This window comes from Chanos chanos, chromosome 4, assembly GCF_902362185.1.
Source record: "Chanos chanos chromosome 4, fChaCha1.1, whole genome shotgun sequence".
NCBI lineage: Eukaryota > Metazoa > Chordata > Actinopteri > Gonorynchiformes > Chanidae > Chanos > Chanos chanos.
In genome coordinates this window covers 36,603,045-36,628,269 of record NC_044498.1, presented here as the reverse complement: position 1 = coordinate 36,628,269, position 25,225 = coordinate 36,603,045, and the positions used below count along the sequence as shown (strand labels likewise).

General features: G+C 40.7%; 1 protein-coding gene across 1 annotated transcript; it reads right to left on the bottom strand.

The window, feature by feature from the left end:
• Positions 1-11,872: 11,872 nt before the first annotated feature.
• vwc2 (von Willebrand factor C domain containing 2) lies at positions 11,873-22,596 on the bottom strand. The gene is made up of 3 exons (XM_030772921.1): positions 21,949-22,596; positions 20,005-20,134; positions 11,873-12,024 (listed from the first exon to the last, which is right to left on the bottom strand). The coding sequence occupies exons 1-3, from the start codon at positions 22,594-22,596 to the stop codon at positions 11,873-11,875; spliced, it is 930 nt and encodes a 309-aa protein (XP_030628781.1).
• Positions 22,597-25,225: the final 2,629 nt, after the last annotated feature.

Here is a 25,225-nt window from a genome sequence, read left to right as displayed (position 1 = left end):
GAGTTTGACTCGCATGTCAATGCTGACTATGGGAGGGGGGGGGGGGGGGGGGGGGGGGTCACATTACGCATCGACCGACTGAGGATATTATTACAAACAGAAAGCGGACCTGAATTGAATTGCTGCAGATATTTTTCTAAATTAGTGAAGCAGTTTTAGTAATATCTATCTATCTATCTATCTATCTATCTATCTATCTATCTATCTATCTATCTATCTATCTATCTATCTATCGATCTATCTATTGGCCTACCTTACTAGCCTTAATAATTAACATTATTTCATAGCAAGGACATTTCACCTGCTGAACTCATATTTCGGCTGAGGAGGGTAAAAATATACCATAAAGAGGCCATACATTTACAGTTACTGTTAAGATTTTTCAGATGTTTTGAAGTAACTTAATATGCTGAGGCATTGTAAATCAAAGGGTATTACATTATAATTCATTAGTTACACACAAATGTTCAAAATACAGATTTAAAAAAATTTGAAGTATAAGGTTTTGTAAACCAGAAAAAATGAGGTCACCATACTGACTAGAGTAAAATTATCACTCTTAAGAAGGGATAAGATATGGTAAAAGTCCTTAACTGTTCCATCTTATCTAAAGCCTCCTCAGGAGACCACGCCCACGATGGCAAATCATCTCACTTAAACAAACAACTGCGTAATTATGAGTACCATAGCCAAGGGGATTAAGAGACCCATGCTGTGAAAGTCATCCCTGCTACATAAACAGGTACATCAGACATAAATCTATGGGTACAAATTATCATGTGCCTTGTGGAGTCACCCATCTATTCACTGACTGCTGCAGAAAATGATTGTCACCTCTTCCTGGGTTTTGTGTTAGAGCAGGGGTTGGCATGTTGAGACCTGCAGGTTGGAGAAATGAGGGCGTATTGATGTGCAATACCTAAATATGTTCACTAGGGGGGGATGGCGTGCAAGCAATTTTTAATGCTCTTTGTTAGGGAAGTACATTACTAGTCATGGTTGTAAATTCGATGTTCATCGAGTTCATCAAGTCTCAAATGCAAAATGCGTATTTGAATAATCACATCTCCTTCCTTTGGCCTCTCTCTCTCTCTCTCTCTCTCTCTCTTACTTACTAAAACACACACATGCATGCAAAAACACCCATTTGTAGAAAATAATTTGACAAACACCAAAATGACACGTTCATCACGTTTCCAAATCACTGTAAGTAATGATATCATCATGGTCATGGATGTGTGTGATCTGAATCTGCCTTTTCAGACACTTTATGGAGAAAGGGCACTTACATGCCTAAGCCTTCACAGACATTAGACAACACAGAGAGTAAGAGTTCACTGAGACCTTCTCAGTGCTTAGATTTTGTATTACCTCAGTATGAACCCGACAAGACAGAAAACTACTATTTACAGCAAGGCTGTATTTTGAGTGGGTGAATCTTAGAGTATAAATTGTGTATACACACATACACACATTACAAACTCTCTGACACACAAGCACGCATGCGTGCACACACACACACACACACACACACACACAAACACAAACACAGATATACAGTACACTTGTAAATAATTCCGATCTTCTGAGAGGTAGCGTGGTGACTACAGAAAGAGCAAGAGGGAAAAAGAGAGAGCACTATTTCTGTGTGGTCAATCCAGCAAACACATTACGCCCTGTCTGTACTGGTGCTCATTAATTAGCCAATAGTCCATTTGGTCAAAAAGTTAATGTAAATGTTGGTACCAACTATTAAAAGAAAAATCCTGACTGAAATGTCAAAACAGAGTATGTGCTTGGCTAACAGTGTGTTTGTATATTAGTTACCAGCAAGATACTATAATGATGGTGTTGATGATTATTAAGGCTGATGGCTGAGTTGAAAAAAATAAAGACTTTTTAGCATAAGTACCCAATAAACACCCCCAGAGTTGTCAGAAAGTGGGGAAAAAAACCTCATAGTTTAAAAATAATCCAATTAGAGATATTTGACAGTGAGAGTGCTGTGTGTACAACAGCCCCTCGGGATAATTAAGCTGGAAATCTGTGGTTCCGTGCCATGAGAAGAGAGAAAAACAAAAACAATAGCTCAACCAGGGGTTTTTGTGTGTGTGTATGTATGTGTGTGTGTGTGTGTGTGTGTGTGTAAGTGAACTAAAGAGAGAGAAAGTGAATGAGGAAGGTGTCTTAAATAATTTATGTGCTTTTACAGTCCTTTTTCTGGCCATACACAGTAATGTTATCAGAAAAAAAGTGTTGTGCTTCCAACTGAACCCGTATTTTATGCACAAAACAAACCCTAGGCTTTGCCTGACTCATCTTAACCCCATACACAAAGACCCTAAAAAGCTGAATCATTGCATTAATTATGGTTTCCTGAGTGCATTTTACATTAAATGGATACATTTTTTTTATTTCTAAATAAATAAATGTGTCAAGTTTGCTGAGGCAACATTGCCTGGCTTCATTGGTCTTTTGGGAGAATTCACTGCAGTGGTTAAAAAACATGATTTCCTGAGCATACCCAGTTAATGTAGGCAATGGATTTTGTATATTAAAGCTTTATTTGTAGTTGACTTTGTTTTCCAGTCTACTCATAAAGACCCTTAATATTTTACAAAGTACAATTATCCACTCTGTGTGTGTATGTGTGTGTGTATGTGCTTCAGAAGTCACAAACAAATTACTGTATAAACAATTAGGAATTAATGCCAAACTTTATGCCCATAAATACACATTAGCTGCCCTGGCAAACAGAGCTTCTAGGTAGGATATATATACTTTTTCAAAGCACAGAGTTGGCCCTAATGAAAATGTTTTTGGTGAAAATCTCTTGGTGAGGTTTATGAAACAAACAACCTCAAACACACACACACCAAATCAAAGCCACTGTGTCTAATGGGTGAGAAAGTATGCAAGTCTGGAGATGGCTACATGACAGTTACATTTGGCAGTAATTTGTTCAGATTTTTTTTTTTTTTTTACATTTGTTCAGATTATTTTTTATGCAACCGAATTAAAGAGAAGCTCCGTTTCATATTCATTGCTCTTGATGATTAAGATATTTTGACCCTTTTTGATTTCTTTCTGCTGTGTGCAACTAACAAAACTGACCTTTTCAGGATACACACACTTGCACATATGCAAAATGCAACTTTATTTTCAGAGCGCGAGTGAAAAATGACCATTATTATACACCACTGTGATTGGGTATAAGCGATCAGGCCCCTGGCACACTGGAGCATATCAAACCTTCAACATCTCCCCTTCCATCTCAGAACATATTCTGAGAAATCACATATCGTCTTGTTCTCATTCCTCATTGTTCTAAATTTCCTGCTACTCTATTCTTCATTCCAATTAATGTTCAATCCGTGATTAATCTAGACATCAATGCTGTAGTTCTGTTGGTTCAGTTAGTGGCAGAGTTCTTAATGAAGTCAGATCATCCTGCCCTCCAGTCCTAAGATGAAAGTATTTTTGGCTGAGCCCGGGTATTTTTAGCATTGGAGATTTTTTTTTTTCTTTTTTTTTTCAGTTAGCATGAGCTGGTTGGTTAAAGTCTGTGTTGTAAGTCAGCTTCGTCTGGCTTTTCCATGCAGCTTGTGAAATGATTTACGTCGTAGCACATCCCTCTCTGATGTCACACAGCCAGACACACCACCATGACAGCGCAGGCGCTAATTTAAGCTCTCTCCATTCATCTGGAAAAAACAAATTCGGCCATACATTCGAGAGATTAAAGTGGGCATCATAGCTTTGTTAAAGCTAAGTCATCATTATCATCTTATTTTTGGTGTCTGAAGAAACTTGTGCTGCTTTTGTCATGGCCCAGATTATTTTGGCTCCGTCCTCCCAGTTACAAAACCTGGCTAGAGACTTGATACTGCTCCAAAATTACACCTAAGGTTCTTTTTGTTTTTCGTTTTTTTTCATCTTTTGTGCTTCTTCTCATTTAACAACGGCCAGCACCCATTCATTTCACATTTAGATGAGATTTTTTTAGACAGACAAATGACATTGTTCACAGAAAAACTCAATACTGAATAACTCAGTGATGAATGATGGATGTTATCAAAATAGCTAAAGCATTGCATCGAGTGTTAATTAAGAGCTCTAGAAAATGTGATAGCCATTATTATGAGTTTATGTGAACAATCTGCACTCACTCACTCACTTTCTCACACACACACACACACACACATCCACACGCGCACACACACACACACACGCGCGTGCACGCGCACACACACACACACACACAGAATGCATCATTATTTTTCAGTCTCACAGCAGCGTCTGGGTAAATGCCCTGTCATTAGAGGGTTTCCAGTCTACTAGTCCCTGATGGATGATTATTCTGTAATCCATACTTTTTAACATTACCAAAAAAATAGCCTCACTCATCTCACTGCCTCTCAATATATAAACCTCAATACTTTTGATTCAAGTGAATGGCATTTACGGATGAGATAGAAAAATACACCAATTACAGTTATGCTGTCAGAGATTGATGCTGACAACAACTATCCATCTATCTAACTATCTATCCATCTATCTATCTATCTATCTATCTATCTATCTATCTATCTATCTATCTATCTATCTATCTATCTATCTATCTATCTATCTATCTATCTGTCTGTCTGTCGGTTTGTCTGTCTGTCTGTCTGTCTGTCTGTCTATCTAGATCTAGATACAGATATACATAGGTTGTGTGAATGTACATTTAATCTTTATCTACTGTCTATAGCATAATGGTCTGTAACATCTATACTGTCCATAACATCTGGTGTTGTCCATGCTGTGTGTAAACCATATAACTATCAGTATATTAATTATCTTGTGTGCCTCTATACACAATCATGTGGTTTGCGCATGACAGGAGATGTTTGGCATTATTTATAACTCTGAGCTGGGGGGTATAGCCATTGGCAGAGGCCGTATTCATTATTACTGTTTATGAATTACCGGCCAAGGCAAAGAGGACAGAAGGGCTGCTGCGTCTTGTTCCTGACCCCTCTCAGCTCACACACACACACACACACACACACACACAAACAGAAAGAGAACGTGAGCGGGAGATGGCAAGAGAGAGAGTGAGAGGAAGATAAAGAAAGAGGAGAGTGTGTGTGTGGGGGGGGGGGGGGCAGACAGAGAGGGAGAGAGAGAGAGGGAGGGAGAGATAGACAGACAGACAGACAGAGACAGACAGATAGAGAGAGAAACAGAAACAGAAACAGAAGCAGAAGTCCTTAGACGAAGCTCTCATTGCCCTCCCTTGAGCAGCGTTGTCCTGAGAGAGGGGCCGAAGGCTGCGTTTGGGTTCTGCTCTCTCCCTCTCCTCATCCCTCTCTTCAGCTCACTGCCTGTCACAGCCAATTATCTCGGCTGAGTAATGAGCACGCCATTTTCCATTTTTCATCAGAGAGTTTGGAAGGAGAGAAATATCTGTGAACTGTCATCTTTGGAAAACAGAGCTGTTTGGAGTCTGTTTCTCACAAAACAGTTCTCTCTGGGAAATAAAACTGCATTCAGATGAGGACAGAGCACAAATTAAAAATACATTGCCCATATATTGTTAATCTGTGTGTTAACACAGTGTTATTCGTATTCTATTACAGTAAGCTGTGTTAGTTGTGGATGTGAGTGACAGGCACAATTACTCAGAAGGAGGCTGTTGCCTCTGACGGCTGTTGACAAACCAGTGAGATGAGCTGAACACAGAACCAAAGAGAACAGAACAACTCTCAGATAGCCCATAAGGCCATATCTATGATATCTCATCAGGAAATTAGAGTAAGACACATGGTGTGTATTATGTGTACTTGGCTCCATGAGAGCATACTGTATCTACTTGTGTGTCGTATGCGTCCTGGTTTTTTGGGGGGGTTTTTCTGTACTGGTGTGAAGTCGTGAAGTCTGCATTGGTGGGTGTGTGTTTGTGTTGAGTGTTATGTTGTCAGCAACAATGTGTACTTTCTCTATTGTGTTATGGGTAGAGTCATCATTTCTCTTCTCATCAGATGTTTGTATTTTACATCTGTTGAATAATGCGCAGAAGTGTAACCCTTCAGGAAGTATGGAGGCCTCTTGAGGCCTGATTAGAAAACCAAGGACATGAGCTCTGATGACCCTGTCTTTGGGCACATTCATGAGCTGTCTTCATCAAATATCAGCAGCGATGAATAATTCAGAAAAATCAAGCTTCGACGGCCAAATCACATTTATTCCCTGTTTTGTCTTTATCTGAACATGACAAATGGCTGTTCCATATCGAATCTGACAGGTTAGAAGTCACGTCACGTGGGTTCTATTTTGATGTGACATTTAGCATTCAGCTTAGAATTCTAAATGATCTTTCTGAGTTTGACTAGCAAGGCTGTTCTATCAATTTCCTCTTTTACTTGATCTGTTTGGATCTGAAATGGCTTTGACGGTTGTAACCCTTAGAGTAACCCTTATTGCTGTCAATGAGAGCTTATTAATTAACAGCAATCAGTGAGCTCTGAAACCCAATGAACAAGTTTAAAATAATTCAAAAAAATCTTTGTGTCGGGTCTAAAATCTCCTGGGTATAATTTATCCCTGACTGCAACACTACTCTGGGTTGATGAGACTGTGTGTTTTGTCCTCGATCAAAGTTCATAGCTGTATTTTTAGAGCTGCCTTTGCCAGAGGTGTCAAAGAAAAGAGAGAACACCCCCCCCCCCCACCACCACCACCTCCCCTCTCTCTCTCTCTCTCTCTCTCTCTCTCTTTCTTTCTCTCTTTCTTTCTCACGATCTACTGTCCTCACCAGCCTGCAGTTTCAATTAAGGCATTAAAGGCAGCATTGGCTAGGTAACACTTGGTATAATGGACTTTCTCTGTCTCTGAGAGGAATTGGGTTAGTCCCCAGAGACTAAGTGCATTTCCATTATTAAGCTGCCACACAGCACCACTTCAGCTCACAGCTTACTTCTCATTCCATTGGACTTGAACTTGAAATTACCTGGTCCTGGACAGGAGCTGCCTTTGTAAATACTATTCTCTCACACTCCCTTAATTAATGTCAGCTCCTCAGCTGTTTGGTTTCAGACCTCATTTAAAAATGTGTCAAATGCATATCTCCTTCTATTCCTCCTTCTCTCGACACACATACGGTAGCATGTTTTGTGAGAGACTTGCGTGCACTCGGGTACGAGGCGCCAACTATTTGTCTGTTCCAGCCAGAAGTGTTCTTCAGATCTTCTCAGGGGAGCATAGATTACAGACAAAGCACAATGTAGGGCAAAAAAAAAGAATTAGCACAGTTTTCTTTTCACCAGGTTGCATCAGATTTGAAGTGAGACCAATTCAGTGGCCCTATTAGCAAGATAGAGGCAATAAAAGGAGGAGGGGGGGGGGGGGGGGTGCCCTCAGGAATGATTTTACCTGGATTTTAGCATTCCTGGGAGTGTAGTGTTTTGGTATGTTAACACAGCCCCGTGCTCAGGCAACTCTGACATCTAGTTAAGCAGACATTGTATCACAACAACAACAACAGTCTCCAGGGCTAAACCGGGCTGAACCGCATTCCGTATTCAGTTCACAGACGATTCTCTGCCGTGGCTCTCCGAGCCCAGCCACTGTGTTCTGCCTCTGTGGATGTGTTGGATTAATCTGCCTTTCAATCTGAAATGTCCCAGCTGTATTCCAATCAATCAGCCATGTACGCACAGTTACCACAGGGTCACCCAAACTTAGAAAAATGATCTCTAACATCGCAACAGCATTTTTTTCTCTTTCTGTCTGAAAGATAGAGCAATGTGTTCCCCCCCCCTCTAATCACTCCATTCATTAATACTGAGGAAGGGGGAAAAGGAAGGAGAGAGGCTAAGGCATATCAAACAGCTCCTGAACACACCTCCTGAACGCAGTGGTGCTATCTGAGAAAACCGCAGACGGGTGTAGAGCCAGGATCAGACACACAGCTGGCATCGCTCCGCTACAGCTCACACAACACTGAGCGGGAGAGAGATATCTCTGTCTGGTCCTTATTTTATGCAGTAGTAAACATTTATATGTGTGACTGTTTTGCTGGGAATACAAACCAGTACCACCTGCTTTCATTCTTCTTGCCTGCTCGTTCGCTCTTTTCTTTCTTTCTTTCTTTCTTTCTTCAAATGATCTTGGTGCAAGAAATCAGTGCTATATTTTTCCCGTCAGCAGATAGGTCAGTTATTCCATTTACACCACTGCATCTCATGGAGGATTTGCAATTTTGATGTGATATAAAGAGAACCGTGCTGACTACCGCAAATGAATATTCTGACCATTTAATAATTAAAGTGGTTATCATAACATTAGCTGGAGGCTATGTTTAATTTATTTGCTCCTATCATTTAATTTTTTCATTTGCGGTTTGGCATGGAGTGGCAGAGAGTTCAATTCTAATTGTTCTTTAAAGAAGGTAATTTCCGATCAATCACAGATAGAGTTAGTGAGTATGCTATCTCGCTGGACTGGAGAGACGGATGATCTGTCTATTTTTGTGAAGAACCTCAAAATGTTTTACACACACACACACACACACACACACACACATACCCACACACAAATCAAAATCTTATTTTGATTAAATCTGTATCCTCTGAAATCATTCAAAAAATCATTTGTATGTGTCTCTCATTTCTCTTCAGAGCCACTAAAACAACCTGTTAAACACTAAAAACAGTGTGACTAAACAGTGTGACTAAGTGACATTGTCAAATCATAGATATTTTTAAACAGAAAGCAGAGGACAAATTTTATTGGCTGTCACTCCTACAGGAAAAGATTTAGACTGAAGGCCAGAAATTAATGTAGCTTGTTAAAATGAGTCCAGGCTCTTTAACCTTAATGTAAATGACCGGAACAATAACCAAACACTGTTAGAAATCAGTCTTTGGGTTCCAATGACTCCCCACAGATTATCTTAATTAAAAGCTCCATTTTGAAGGAGCCTGAAACAAGCTGGCTTTAAGACACCAAGGGAATTCCATTTATGAGCAGAAGACCAATTACAGCTCTCTTCCCGTATGGAGTCCTCAGAGAGTGAATTTTGATAATTGCGCCTAGTCTGGAAATTAAACTAGACACTCAGCTACAGCCAAAACACTAATATTAAGGCAAAAAAAATCAAGCTTTTCATCTCAAATTTGTCTCGAAAAACAATGGAAAATACAGATCAAAGAGCACTGCTCCTAACTAGTAGAAGACCATTTAAGTAATTTTTGAGGGAGTATTTTAAGGATAATTGGTAACAAGCTTTTCAGTACATTGTGATATTAAATTTGTTGAACTACACATCTTTAATTATCCTTACAATTGGTGATAAAATGATATCCAACTTAAATTCATCCTTTATCACTAAGCCAAACTTCACAAACAACATCTGTCTACCTTAGGGTACTCACTCACTCAACAATGTTTCAGTCGCATTTACAATCCATCCATCATAACATGCTGTCTGGCCATTGTATATGTGTGTGTTTGTGTGTATGTGTATGTGTGTGTATGTGTGCATGCGTGTGTGTGTGTGTGTGTGTGTTTCTGAGTGAGTGAGGGAGGGAGAGAGAGTATAATAGTGTGAAAGTGCCGATGAGAGAGGGACATTAATGGCCATTGTGAATACCCAGCAGGGAATGGTTTTCTATCAGAGGAAGCATTAACTGCACGCATGTCCCAAATCTATATTTGCCCATTGAATGGTCCTGCTGGCTAGAGTACAGAGGGATCGGCCTTGTGGAGCAACCGAGGATGAGGGAGTTGGGTTTGGAGGGGGGGGGGGGGGTGATGGGTAACAGGCCCCCATGCTGGGCTGAACTCCGCCTTTCGTGTTCATGTACTCATCTGGGCCTATTTCCCACAATGCCTATGCCTAGCCCACAGGCACGTCTCACTGTTGGAGGTGTAATATGGTTGTCTATCAAGCCTAGATCAAAGAGAGACTCTGCGCGGTTAGCTCATTAGCAGACAGAGATATGATAAACCACATAAAACGGTTTGAGAAATGGACTGGAAAGAATAAAAAGGAAAAAGCTAAAGGACATATCAGTTTACATCCTTATAGCCACTTTCCCTAACTCACTCCTTCTCTCTGCCTCTCTCTGTCTCCACCCTCCCTTTCTCTCCCAGAAGTGTTTGTTTTTCTTTTTTTGTCTTGAACATGTCAGTTCAAGATGTGAAAGTGTAACCTTTTCCCAAAGCCACTACATGAGTGGCAACTCATTTCTTCACTTCAAACCCTTTCGCTTAACAGGAGACAGAGGTTACATTTGATGTTGACAAATTTTGTGTTACACCCGTTGTAGAAGCCGACGAAATGCTGCTGGTAAAATATCTCAGGTTTCCAGTTGTCTATGTCTTGAGGTTTAAGACACACACACATACACACACACGAACATACGCACACGCACACGCACGCACACACACCATTCACTGTGTTTTCTGACATTTGTCAGTCTGTCCACTTCAATTTGGTTCAGCTCCAGTTTATTCTTCATAGTCACTGTACAGGCCATGAAGGCATATTTGAGAAGCATGATTTTTTTGTCATGTCCTTTGTACAAATATTTTAAATAGCAATTGCACATAAAGATCTGAAAATCTGTCTGATGCATTCATTGATAAGTTCACATAAAACCATCAGAAACTTCCTGAGATTTATTAAAAACACTTCAATGACTTCTGAGTCATCTGAGTCGTTTTTCCGTCTAATTTGCTCAGCGGAAATATAAGCGCTTTCCTATTCCGGAAAATCATGAGTCAGACTGTAAACAAGAGAAAGTGTATTCGCTTTGAAAACTATAAATAGCTGAAAATTACATCAGCAAACCCAAGTTGAGTTAGACTGAGATTGATGCTTGATTTATTTGAAACGTGGATACACAAATACATAGACATTTCTTTACAAAATGCACTTTCAGATCAGTACACAATAAAGACCTTTGCATCTGCAAGCAAACATTTTTTTTCATTTTTGTCCGTTTATTTGTTTTTATTTTCCTCAGACTGTCAGCAAATTCCTCTGTTTCAGGTTAATATATTCAGTATTTTTCATATTAGACACTGTGAGTGAATGTCAAACACACACACACTCACGCACACATGCACACACGCACGCACACACACACACGTATGCACACACATTAAATAAAGTCTATCAAGTTATACATTCTGCAAAGTTTGACTGAATTGTGAGCCACTAATGATCATGACAGTATATCAAAACACAGCATCTATAAAAAATATCTTTCAGCTATAGATCAGATTTTTTTATTCCAATCTTTGTGACTTAATCAATACATGTATAAATAAATATTTTATATAGGTTATAAAGTTAAATACAAAGTTTTCCATGGCAATATAGTGTAACTTGATTGAATTTCATGCCCCCAGATTTCAGACCTAATCACTACGTTTTACTAAGACAACCACGGGACCAACAGTGTCACTGACTGCAAAATAAGCTCAGGACCTTCACAGTAATATCTCTCACTGTTCACCGGCTCCTGTTAATCCTCCCTGTCTGTGTCTCTCTCTGTCTTTGTCTCTCTCTCCCTGACTAACTGTTTCTACATGGAATCTGACAGGCTGAACTCCAGATGTAAGGAGCTGACACAAACAGCCAGGACAGATGAAACATTAAGTTATGCTTACGTGTTGCGTTCGCGTGTTGTGCTGGCATGTTACGCTGGCCTCAGCAGACATGAGTTCCCATGCTGCCGTGCTGGGCAGGAGTCCGTGAGCCGGCCAGAACCCCTGATCTTTGATTGTCTGTCTGGGTCAGGGCTGAGGCTCCCATAGGCATTGTTTGGCAGATTGCCATGGCAACGCCCCTCGCTTCAACCCCCTGACCCCCAGTAACCTAGCTGGGCTGACACTCGTTTTTGCTGCAGGTGGCCTGGCGTTCGATGCGCCAGGTGCCCTCCTCGTACGTGCAGTAGCAGATGGTACAATCATCAATCTTTACTTCACGGCCCGCGGGGATCACCGCCGTGTCAGCATAGCAGTTTGGCCCTGAACCGAAAACAAACAAACATACAAACAAACAAACAAATATTTAATCCACAAAACTATATGTGACTGTGTAAAAAAGGTATAAAACAACCAAACAACTTGGGTTCAAACCTGAGAATATCACATGTCAGGGGATTTATATTACCCTTCTGCTAGAGCTTTAATCAGTTGGCAAGTGCTGTGTGTTGACTGTGTTTATTTAGTAATGTGGTAAATAAACAGAATGAAACTATGCAACTGCCCTAGATGACACAAGTTATACAATACTTTGACACCCTTACTACCATACAGACAGCTGACGGGACATGCTTGTCTGGTAAGCGGAAAGCTTTATCTTCTTAAAAATAGATGAAAAAAAAGGGGGGGAAAAATCCTGTTTAAGCTATTGAAAATTCATTCATTCAGATTTAGAAGCCTTATCACTGACAACAAGAAAATTGTTGGAAGACTCTTGTTGCGAGTCAGTCTCTTTGTTTCCCTTTGTCGATATAGCCCCAAGCTAAAAAAGACTGGATGTGCTCAGAATTTTCCAACACTTTCCTGGGGAGCTGCAGGAAAACAAAATCACAAATGCAGAGTCTGGAAATGGCTTTCCGGACAGTACATACAAAACTGCGATACAAACATTCATGGTCTCGGAACTGCGACAACCCCCCCCCCCCCACCCCCCCAACAACCCCAAACCGCTGCCACCACTGCAGGTGCAACCTGTTGAGCTCTCCTTATGTTACTAATGTAACAGAACTCATTTTTCATTTCACACTTAACACTATAACACATGTAAATCAAAAAAATATTATTCCATTTAAAGTTAGGGCAAGCTGTACATATACATACATACATATATACATAAATAAATAAATAAACTCTGACCAACCATTCCTTGAAATTTTGTGAAATAAAATAGAGATCAAAACTAACTGTTGGGCAGACGGAGGGCATCTGAAAAAAAAAAATACTCGATTACTAAATGCAACCGTTAATTTAATTTTCCCCGGTCCAGATTTTGCAAATGAAACTAAATATGTCATCTGTCTGAGCCTCAGGTTAGGACATTCACATTAGGGCTCTGTGAATGCAGAGCTGGACTCCGGCCATGACGTTACTTATCAGCAGCAAACGACTTTAATACGCTCCTACATTACTTTCTACACACACACACAAACAATGTAGATTCATGAGGCCAAAAGCCTTCCTCACGTACTGTGTATTCTGTACTACCACTGCATTCAATTTTAAATACCTTTTATCCAAGGCCATTCCAATACTCATAAACCATTCATAAAACTGGAATCTGTGTGTGACGTGACCACAAGTAAATGTTTGGTAACCATCCCACTACCCGCCACTCAAATCACTCTTCTTTCAATTTATCAAAAAGAGCATTCACCTCAACCACTTCTCTTCAAGAGTCTGTGTGAAGGAGAGAGTCCAGGGGTTTTTTTTGCCATTTTTTACTGAGGTAATTATGGTAAAAAACACAAAAGTTTTAGTTCTGATGGCTTGATCTAAAACTTCTGTTTTTTACTACAATTATGTGAGTAAAAATGGCAAAAAAAAAAAAAAACCTTGACTTTGCTGATATATTGAACAGAAACTAACTTAAGATATTGTACAAAAAACCTGAAGAATCCCATGATTCTTGCCCCTGGGTCCTCCACGGTTTCCACAGCCAAAGATTCTTAATAGTATCATCACTAGAATAAATACCCTTTATCAAGTACTATTAGAGAATAATAAAAAATTGTGTGCTAGAAAACTGAAAGACACACAGACATACACGTAAAATATCATCCGATCCAATTGTTTTCTATGTTCCATGTGGAAAAACACAAAGAGACTCAAGTCTAAATATAGATGTTCAACTGGTTCTACGAAAACAAGCAAAGAAACAAGATTCAGTGGTGGAGTGAAGAGCATGCTGACTGTCCTTCAGTATGAAAGAGATGGGGGCTTCTCCAAGACAGGTCTCTCCACCATGACTCTCATTCTACACTTCACCGTGGTCTCATAAATGTCTACAATGTTCAGAATCACAAGGGCCTAAAATCACTCCCACACACACAGAGGAAGAATGGATGCCCATTTTCACACGCAAGCACTGCATTTCTCTTACATCGTAAAAACGACAGGTAAAACAAATATGTTTTTCCCCAAATTAATGATAGATTACTCACATGGCGACTTATATAATTTTGAATGTCAGACACACACACACACACACACACACATGCACACGCACACACACACACGCGCACACACACACACACACACACACACACACACACACAATAATTCCGGCTCTGGCATCTCTCTCTCTCTCTCTCTCTCTCTCTGTGGGTGTGCGTGTGTTCTACGCATCTTCAAACCCTTTATAAATTGGGCTTTTGCATTCAGCTTTTACAAAGACATTATCATATGGGCAGGGAGATGTGCACAGCAGCTCACTGGCACATCAATCAGCACAAGTGTTTGGTATGTGCTGTCAAAACGTCAGTGCTGGTATATTTATAATGATTTCAGTGAACACCACAGAACCACAGACTCCGAATACCAAATCTGGGTAAGTAAATACCACTGTCTCAGTTGATTCATCACAAACGTTTACATCCCATATTACCCACGGGCATGACATGTTTGTTAATATCACTGCCATACATGTTTACCCACAACGGAACAGTAATGAAGAAGAAGAAGAAGAAGAGGAGGAAGAAGAAGAAGAAGAGGAGGAGGAAGAAGAAGAAGAAGAAGAAGAAGAAGAAGAAGAAGAAGAGGAAGAAGAAGAACAACAACAACAACAGGAATAATAATAGTTGTGATATGTGTTAAGCTAAAGAAATATATGAGTGTCTAACACAAGTGCGCGTGCACACACACACACACACACACATATACACACAAAACAGCGTAAAAATCCTTTATCCTCACAGAGATTCAAAGGCCAGTACAGGATCAACACAAAAGGAAGAATATCATTAGGACCCTTTGGTCCGTTTGCTCACGTGAATCTCGCTCTCTACGCTTCAACAGTAATTGAGATAAAGTATATGGAAAAAGGAAAGCTTGAATGCCAAAAATGACATGATCCTTTATACCTCATTACAGTGGATCCCGTTTAAAAAAAAAAAAAAAAGAGCAGGAGACCACTGCTGAGTGAGAGAGCCGCTCTGAGAGCCCCAGAAAATATATCCTCCTTAATGCAATTCTTTAGACTGCATGCATTATACATGCTCCAAAATGGCTTTGCTTTGTTGGAGTGGTGAGTGAAAAAGATTGGAAAAATAGAGAAAAGCAGTGGGAGAATGGGGAGAGCAAAGCTGTGATTTCATTAAAGTATCAATTATTTAGTTTAGTCACATTGTTGTCAGACTGGGAATATTCATACAAATGATGAGAAGTCCACTTAGGTTGCACTGATAATATACCTATATGTTAGCATAGCCACACTATTTCTACAATGAAATCATCAGCTAACCACTCAACAAAGTCTGTGATTTGCATTTATCAAGAACATATACATGTCTGAAAAAAAACACATTTTAATAATTGATATCATTAAAAACAAAAATCCTTTTTAATATACAACAAATAAGCTTTTTTTTTTTTATCTTAACCACTCATTGTTTTACTGTGATGACCTGAATGGAAGAAAAATACAATGTTCCACACTGAAACCATTTTTCTTTAAGGGGTTAAACATTTAAAAGTCTAAAATGGGAAAACATCTAACATTATCCTTTTACCTAATGTTCCCTCTCCAGGGTAAGACAGACTTTGTGAGTTTTTCTGTGTGCCTGAATGAGATACTGTGGAGCAGTGCATGTAAAATTTATATCTTATATCTCAGCTATCAGAGCAAATGAAGCCTTATTACAAAAGAATGAATCTATTTCAAGTAACCTAACAAATCCAGACTAATATATTCCTCTAGCTCAGGGAAGACACAACAAAATGAGCTCTTAAAATGATAAAAAATTACATCTCGGGCCCCTTTTAAACCTCAGCCGTGAATATTTCCTCAGTCTACCCCACCCCTCACCCCCCGATTTGAAAATGGGAGAGGTACCCCCCCCCCCCCCCCCCCCAAGCAATGTGGTCATGATTTCAAGTGCTTTTATCCAAGCACAGACTGTTTATGGTAACCTCCTCAGATTAGCTGCGACCCCCTCAATGCCAAAGAGCACTTTTTCCCTCGGCGTTGCCAAGGCGATGGGCGGTGCAAGCCATGGTTGAGGAGGATGGAGAGAGAGCAGTGGAAGGAAAAAAAAGGGGGGGGGCTATTGGGGCCTTTGAGAAACCGCAGTGCTTTACGTAGAGCCATTACTGGTACTGACAACTTCACGATAGCGTAGTGCCTTCCACAGGGAGAAAGTGACACCAGATCAGACCGATGTATTGCCATACGCGATGTGAGGTAAAATGACAGAACTTCTGAGGGATATGAAATGAGACATCATCTAGGACTTTTTTCTATTGCAAGGTAAAAGACGTTATCATCGCAATTAGTAAGTGATTTGCGTTGTTGTCAACTTGCGCATTCTAGTGTACTCTGTGCCTTAGCCAACACAATAAATAAGACACATTGCATGTCACAGTCTCATATTTATTGACAAGTCTCGCATGACTCAAAGGACGACTTGTGCTCTAAAAATGAATGCGAGACTGTTTTTCTCCCGCCTTTTCGATTCCCAACACCGCCACCGTTCGCAGATGTTCTTTGATATTCATGAACAACTGCCCGTGGTGGATGTTAGCAATAGTGCTCACTTTCATCTCTCCCCATGGCACTTCCTCGCGGCACTTCCTCTGCATACTGCGCCAAAAGCAGATCGCAGACACCGCGCTAAACAGGAGGACAATCCGCTATTTAGAAACTCTACGGCTAATATTGTCCTCCCTTTAAAAGACCAATTAACGACAGCATCAAACCTCACCATGACTTTTTTGAAATAACTGCACAAATTACGCCTAAACATTCAGTCACAGCACTGTCATTTAAGCTAACAGCCGTTTTAAAATTACAGCACTTGACCTAACGTTCCTTGTAAATGATGAGAATCAACCTAATGGGAAGATATAGTCAGGTCATGACAGATGCTTTGGCTGTAGAGTGTATCTGTGCGAACACACCTTTTCACAGCTGCACAGGTCAGGTGTCATACTCCATGATAAAACACTTTAATAACTGTAGAGAAATGACACAGTTCCTTGTGGCCTAACATACATGGAGTAACCTTCCATTACTACTGAAAAATTGGAGGGTGCCTATGAACCGGTAATATGATTATGACTATGGGAGAAATGGTCGCATATTGTTCTGAGAAATGGTCGGATTTCTATTCATACATCAATTCAACACAGGGCCTCTCCATTTTCTCTTCAGTCTACAATGCAGAAATGAAGATGACAGCCCCTTCTTCTTCTTCTTCTCTTCTCAACAGCTATTATCATTTCATTCATATGACGACACATCTCTCTCTGAAAGCCCCACTCAACGTCCTCCATTTTACTCAACAGCAGAGGAAGGCACACTCAATCAGCTCTTAATGGGACCCTTAATGCTCCCAATTAAATAGTCATTCCCATCCTGCTTTGGAACGACAAAGAGTTGCTACGGAAATGACAGAGGACGAAGGAATGGATGTGAACTAAACTTAACAGAGCCGGTAAGAACTGGATGAGTATCGAGCCACAGGGAGGTTTCACTGGTTGACGTTACGGACCACGACTTGATAATTACGTTAAAGCAGACGCATCAGGTTAGACTCGCGAGCTCATCCAATTGCAACCATCCAGTAGTGTCACAGAGAAATGCTTTGATGTTCGGCTTCTGACACATGGAACTCTCATGGGGTCAGAGCATATGTCTAACTCTCACCTAGCATCTGTGTGGAAGCCTTTGTACCTCCGATACCTGCAGCTGGGAGTACAGAGACACCACTAAGTTAAACTCACTTATCCTGTGATCTGTCATCATTGAACTACATGCAAAAACACTTGGTAGCAAAATAAAGTCAGAAAGTTCTGTTCTGGCTTTTTTTTTTCTCCCCCCCCCCCCCTCCCTCCCACATCTTTTTTTTTTTAACAAGAGTAGAGGAAACTTATTTGACAGAAGAGTAGCTCTTGTGAAGTTTTGTGGTGTGAGAGCATGTAGCTGTCTATAAAGGGGTTTAAGGCGTTACAAGAATATTGTTGTCGGTGAGCCAACTGGAGAAACAACTGTCAGATTCATGCAAAATCAAAGGAGTCCTAGGATCAATGATGAAGAATGCTAACATGACATTCCAGAATATTTAAAATCCTTAGACCTAGAAGTTTCTGCTGTGCTGAAGTCGTATTAGTTTTTCCTGTCTCTAAAGGTCTTAGAGTGTACAAACAGAAAATATCACTGGGGAGCAAGAGAACGGAGCTATTCCAAGCGACAGTGTAAAAAATAAACACTGTGGTATGCTCGGAAAAATGAATATATTTCACAATTTTATACAAATTTCATCACTGAGATACTATTTTGCATTAGTGACCACTTGGCAGATCCAGTAATGCAGACTCCAAGGTTTTATGCAGCACTGCAGATTGTAAAACATCAGCAAACTGTAATCTTGGCAATGGAGTATAAATGTCTCCAATCCATCTTAAAACTCTTCTGCTTGAATGCACCCATGCATTTGCTCTGTTCTCTGCATACCGCTAGCTGTTTTTGATGTGTTAGTGTTGATGCTCCTCCTGTGCTTGCAAAATATCGACCTACTTTTATTTTCCTGGACTTCTATTCTATTCATGTTTCATCCTTTGAAACCCTAATCCAATAACCCAACCAGTTCTAATTAATTTTAGAATGCTTTTCTCGCTAGAATAAATTGTATTCCCTTGTGTTATTGTCAACAGTAGGCTACAAGTTTAGCTGCCAACTCTGCGAATAGATATCTACACTCATGGTTGCTTGTAGCTGAAGGAGGCAGCATAGCTGACGGTGCCATGTTCGATTAAACTCAAACGAGGAACACGAGAAGCGGCGGTCGAGGACGCGCTGTCTAAAATGATCTGAAACAGCTCCTTATAATCCACAATGATCCTCAGAACCTCTCCCAAGATTTCCTAATGTGTTCCAATCATGGCACACTTAATTTGACCTCAGCACCCCGTTTTTTGGGGAGGGTTGTGAGTGTGTGTGTGTGTGTGTGTGTGTGTGTGTGTGTGTAAGGGGAGGGGGGGGTTATACATTTCCCAGCCAGGGTCACAACCTGCACATGTAAGACAAGATGAATCTAGAGGAATGATTTTTTTTTTTCACTCCCTCCTCACTGACTCTTTCTTCAATATAAAGAAGAGTTTCTGAAAATAGATTCCCGTTCTACTTCCAAGCTGGTAGATAGATTGTGCATTCCTCAGGAGCCAATTCTCATGTTCTTTATTTATTTATATTCAGGGAAAAGGAAGTGAGAACATTGTTTGCGTCTAGAACTTTAATCATCACTGCCCCGAGGGCTCGCAATGCAATTGGTGACTGAAACACCTGCTTTTGCTAATCACCTCGGCTTGAGGGAATCAGAGAGAGAGACCTCTGAAAGGTTCATTAGTGTTGTTGCTCAATGGCCAGCGTAGACAAAGACTGCAGGCAAGCTATAAGTCACCGACAGTGCTTTCATCTCATAAATATTCTATTTTCATTAAAATAAATAAATCAAATGAAATTTAAAAAAAAAAAAAAAAAACGTGGATTTACATATAAAGTACACACGTGGGGATGAATCCTGATGCTAAATTTGAGCTATGTGGTCAAGTGCAATTAAAAAGCATAAAAAATGAAACTGCTTCCAGCAATGTCAAAGTACTAGTTGCACTAGTTTTGACTAACTGCATTTATAAAAGAGGAGCTGGCACTCTCACAGAGATGGCATAGCTCTGACTGATTGACAGAAAGAGAGAGAGAGAGAGAGAGAGAGAGAGAGAGAGAGAGAGAGAGAGAGCATTGTCACTCACCACTCTTGCACACTGGGCAGCACTGGTCAGGCTCATATTCCGGATCCACACACTCAGTCTGTGGACAGGCCGATACTGTACACAGAACCTCCCCACTGGGTTCACACCGGCATTTCTCACATGGAGACACCTAAAGAGACACACACACGCACACAGAAACTCAGACGATAAATTGACACAGACATGACATTAAAATATACAAACACAAAGCGTTCAAATATACATACAGAACAAAATTTGCATGCATGCATACTCACACACACAATCTTTCACCCAAGTGTTTGAGTTAGTGATCTAACTCTGGGGTAGGTCTAACTGTCTGCAGAGAAAATCAGAGGTTGTGTCTCACTGAGGTTTGCTGGAGCATTTCTGTGACACTGTGCTAGCAGCTGAATGCTTCACAGAGCACAAAATACAGCCACGTGCAGAGAGACATACAAGACACACACACACACACACACACACAAACACAGTAAGGGTACACTCATTGCTTTGTTTTGCAACCCAAGGGCACAAACACACTAGGTGTGTATGTGTGACTAATATTTGTGAAACCAGGTCTCTTTCCTCACATACACATATGTTTTTGAACTCCTGAGAGAAGAGTTTCCCACCAGGGACCTAAGCAAGACTGTATGTCATCTTATCCCTGTCCTGAAATGCCCCACTTCATCCATCACTTTCCAAAAAGAATTCTATTTGAGTCTCCATGAGATTCCCAAATAAAAGGCTACTCATTAGGATTTCCACTGCCGAGAAGTCTGAGGATTCCAGTTCTCCTTCAGCCGGCACAGTTCCCCAGCAGGCCAACCCTTTGGGGCCTGAGCACAGATACGTGTGCGTGCACACACACACACACACGCGCACACACACACACATACACACACACACACGCACACACACACACACACACACACACACACACACACACACACACACACATTTTGCTGAAGTTCGTTTGTTCTTTCTTTCCACCGAGGCTATAACTGTTTAGTTTGGGCTCTGCATATGCATTAAGTTCAGTTAAAGAAGCAGTAGCAGAGCCAGATCCTGCCTGGAGTCATTACGCTGCTTTTGTTCAGTACAGCGCTAATGCTGACATCTGGAATAATGACTGCCCCTGCCTGCCGCAGTGTGGAAACAGCACTAGTGTAAAGCTGTGAAAAGGGGCATTCATAAAACAAAATGAAACCAGAGACATAACCTGTGGAGGGAAAGAGCAAGACAAAATAAATAAATCTTCAAAACAACAAATAGCTCTTCAGCATCACCGTGGGGAGGAAAGAAACCCATTTCAAAAAGAATAATTTGCACCTGCACCTGCTGCTGACTTCCATTAGATGATCCACATCCTCTGATCGGAAGGAGGTTAGTCAGTAATCAAGGAGCACATCCCAACTAACGAACACCAAAAGGGCTGTCTCACAACACCGGAAAGCTTGTAAGTGTCTTTTCTGTTCTTTTTTTTTTTTTTTCAACACAATACTCTGCTTTTCTGAAACCCCACCATTTAGCAGTCTGAGACAGAACGAGCCAAACATCATGTTCTCTTGTTATGAACCTGTTCCCATTACAAGACAATGGATTTTGAGGACTTTTGATAGACGGCACAATGGGGATTAAAAGAGACAGTGAGAAAAAGACTCCAGTTCCCCAAGCCTATTGAAATCAATAGAGTATCAAGGCTGAAACGTGAACATTCGATTATCTGGACTTGACAAAAATCCTCTCTGGACCAAACAAAAAAAAATTAATTCCAGATCAGCAGTGAACAGATGTTCAAGATACTAATCGAATGGCATCTTCGCCAAAAAAAACCTTGAGATTAAAACTAGAGACCAAGACTTGATAAAAACAGAAAGTGCAATTCTGGCAAGACGTTTTTCCTTAAATATTTAGGGCAAATCTCAACTACTGAAGCTGTTTACACAAGAGTGGCCTTACCTTAAACTCCTCCAGTGAATTGTAAGTTTTGCCCCGAAACTCACAGTAGTTTTTCTTCTCCTTGCATTGCGGGCAGCACTGGCTCGTGTCCACTCTCAGGCAGCGAGGGTGAACCTTAGGACACTCTGGCTGGGCACATAAAGGCCCTTCATCTGTACAGACACAGGGGCAGGTGGAGGGGCCTGGAGTAAACTTCTCTCCAATGGCAAACACAAAGCCTGTTTCATCCATGCAACCTTTACCCCTGTAGTCAGGGTAAGCATACTCATCAATGGCATCCAAAGAGACATTGGGTTCCCCCGTGGGACCTTCATCAGCTAGATTCAGAGAGTCTGGTTGGGTCCAGGGTTCTGTAGTCTTCCCCTGTGGTTTGGACCCTTTAATCAGCGGGTTCCAGTTAAGCTTGGATCGGCTTGTGCTTGTTTTGTTGGATCCTTTGACTGCCTCCAGACCAAGGCTGCTGATCTCCTCCAGTCGCTCCTGAGCACTGGGGCTTAGAGCACCTTCCTTGGTCTGAGTCAGAACCCGCTCCAAACGCTCCCTCTCCCGGTTTTCCGAAACCGGAACAATTGGGCCACACCGTGCTCCGCTCATCAGGAGCCAGGTTGCTAAGATAATCTGTGCTGTCATGGCAACAGAGCGCAGCATCTTCTCCCCTACCACCACTGCCGCTGCCTCCTCCGCCTCCTCCCCAGGTGGGACAACACCTGGGCTCACATAACAATACTTAAAGCACAGGTAGAGTTCTGTCCATCTGCAACAGAGCGAAAAACCTTTACTGTACAGTTATGCCATCAAGTTACAGTCACATAATCCTCTTTATGAAATCACATGAATAAATCAAATCCACTCAGGCATAATACATCTTACCTTTACAATTATAAAATCACTTATATTCACTTTCACAGATATATAGCCAGGTATACAAGCTAAATCAAGTGTTACTTAATTATGTCAAGGTACAATTAGACATATAAACATGCTCTAGATATGCACAATCAATTATATTTAGTCATATAAACCTTTGGAGTGCAATTGCATAATTAGGAAAAGTAATTTTGTTTTCAATTATATCATTTGTTATAGCTTCACAGATACCCCACAATCATATCAGCCATATTCATAGAAACAATTATTGTAAAACCACATCAGTTATACACAACACAACAGTTATACTCACAAGCAGTCATAGAAGCTTTCGCTACTCAAACACAATGTCATTTACAGACTCCTACAAATCGTCACTGTACAATGACAAAAAAGCTATGAACCCTTACTGCATGAGAGCACAAGTTGCATTCAGTCATATAAATCTATAGCTGTATGATCAGAGTCCAAAGGCAGTCAGACTGCTTTAATGCAGCCATCATCAGCAGTTGAACAGGTGGCTAAGATAAATAAATGATACGTAATAAATGTATAATATACATTTGGGAGCGGAAGTAATATGTTGCACGTACTCAAAACATTTTCTTGTTTAGATTTTCATGCCTAGTTCACGGTGTTTGTGAGGGCACTGCACAACATCATCTAAGGGAAAACATTTGAACAAGAGATGAGCTGGATTCTTTCATTTCTGTGCCTACCTACCTGTCGGAACACTCTCTTTTCACACTCTGAAAACGTGTGAAAGTCGACTGCATCAAGCGAAATCACACATTGGCAAAGCAATCTTCCAGTCACACCTCCGCACATCAATTTTCACGGGTATGATAGACATGACAATAAATTGCGCCAAGGATTCGAGGGCTTGAATCATCAGCTCCTCAGACACCGTCTCACAAATTCTCTCTTCCCCTCTCTGGTCAACTAAGCACATTCAATTCATTCAGTTAAATCGGCTTGAGCTTCAAGCCAAGATTTTAATGGCGAAATGGATCTAAATCCAGAACGGTTGGACGTGACAAAAGGAAATAATGATTTTTATCAGAAGAAATACATATAGGTTTAAATTGACTTCCAAGTAAAGATTCAAACATCCTGTACTGATCTTTCAACGCTGAGCAACGGGTTACTGTTTGTTCTACACTTCAGAAATTCGGGTTTCAAATGTTATGAATGTATTTAAAATGTCTGAAATAAAAGAGCTGAATGAATATTTTCGGTGAGAAACTGAACAAAACTCCAGCATTCCCAATACAGATTGAAAATTGTCTAGCCTGTTGCTGCTCACGCCGAATCACAAGAAAACAGTGATATACACGATTATTATCTCATAACCAGAATGATGACTATGAAAACACATTTATGGAATAGGATCTTTCACTTCATGGAATGCAAGTCTCTCAACGAGCCGCCGTGGAAAACTGTCTCTTGCAAACACCTAAATCATTAGCAAAAAGAACGTTTTCTATTGCTGAACGTCACCGTGTCGATGTGCAACATCCATATTTAATATTCTCAAGTCTGGGTGAGTATAGAAAGGTAGCCCAATAATTTTCCATAGGTCAGAAAGACTTCCCGCTCCGGTAACATTACGCTATTGCATACACGTTGTCTGCAGCCGAAACATAAGATTATTTCAAAATTGCAAAACAAAACAGTTAGAGACATTTGGTTTTGGTTATTACTACTGTCCTCTTCGTTTCTGGATTTACAGTTTTAAGTAAAAGGCATGTGAAGCAAGTCTGCCTTGACGATTCTCTGATTTATACTTAACATGATCACGTCTAACTTTCACAGCAAGTTAACTGAAACATTTATGGTTGTTTGTTTTCAAAAACTGATCCGATTTCATCAGTACAGGAACAGAAAAACAATGTCTTTTATTTTACCTCTATATTACCTGTTTATCTCTGCAAGCGCTGAAATGATTCGTTTTGCGCAGTTCAGTTAGTTGAGCGCTGACAGGTGATTAAAGTCGATAGCATTCAAACCATCAGTTAAGGCAGACCGGAGGGCGCACTCCAATAACGCTCATGACTGCATCTCTCCAGGCATGAACGCTGGCGCATATTCGCAGACTGTATTTAATGCTCTGACTGTTCGCTATGCCAAGTCAGTATGTCCTCTTGAATTCCCTCACAAACAGTGACGACGCCTGAGTGAGCGTGCCCGAAAGGACCGAAAGGCGATGCTGGTTTGACTGAACTATACACTTTGGTTATGGTGACACAAAACACATCAGCTCCCTTACGTCACATTATGTTGAGTTACTTAAGAGTCCGTCCACCAGGTGGCATGTTTTATCATCCACCTATCACACTGGAGGGAAAAAAGTTCTGACGGTGAATGATTGTTATCCCACTTGTCAGAGAGTAACCCATAGAGAAAAATA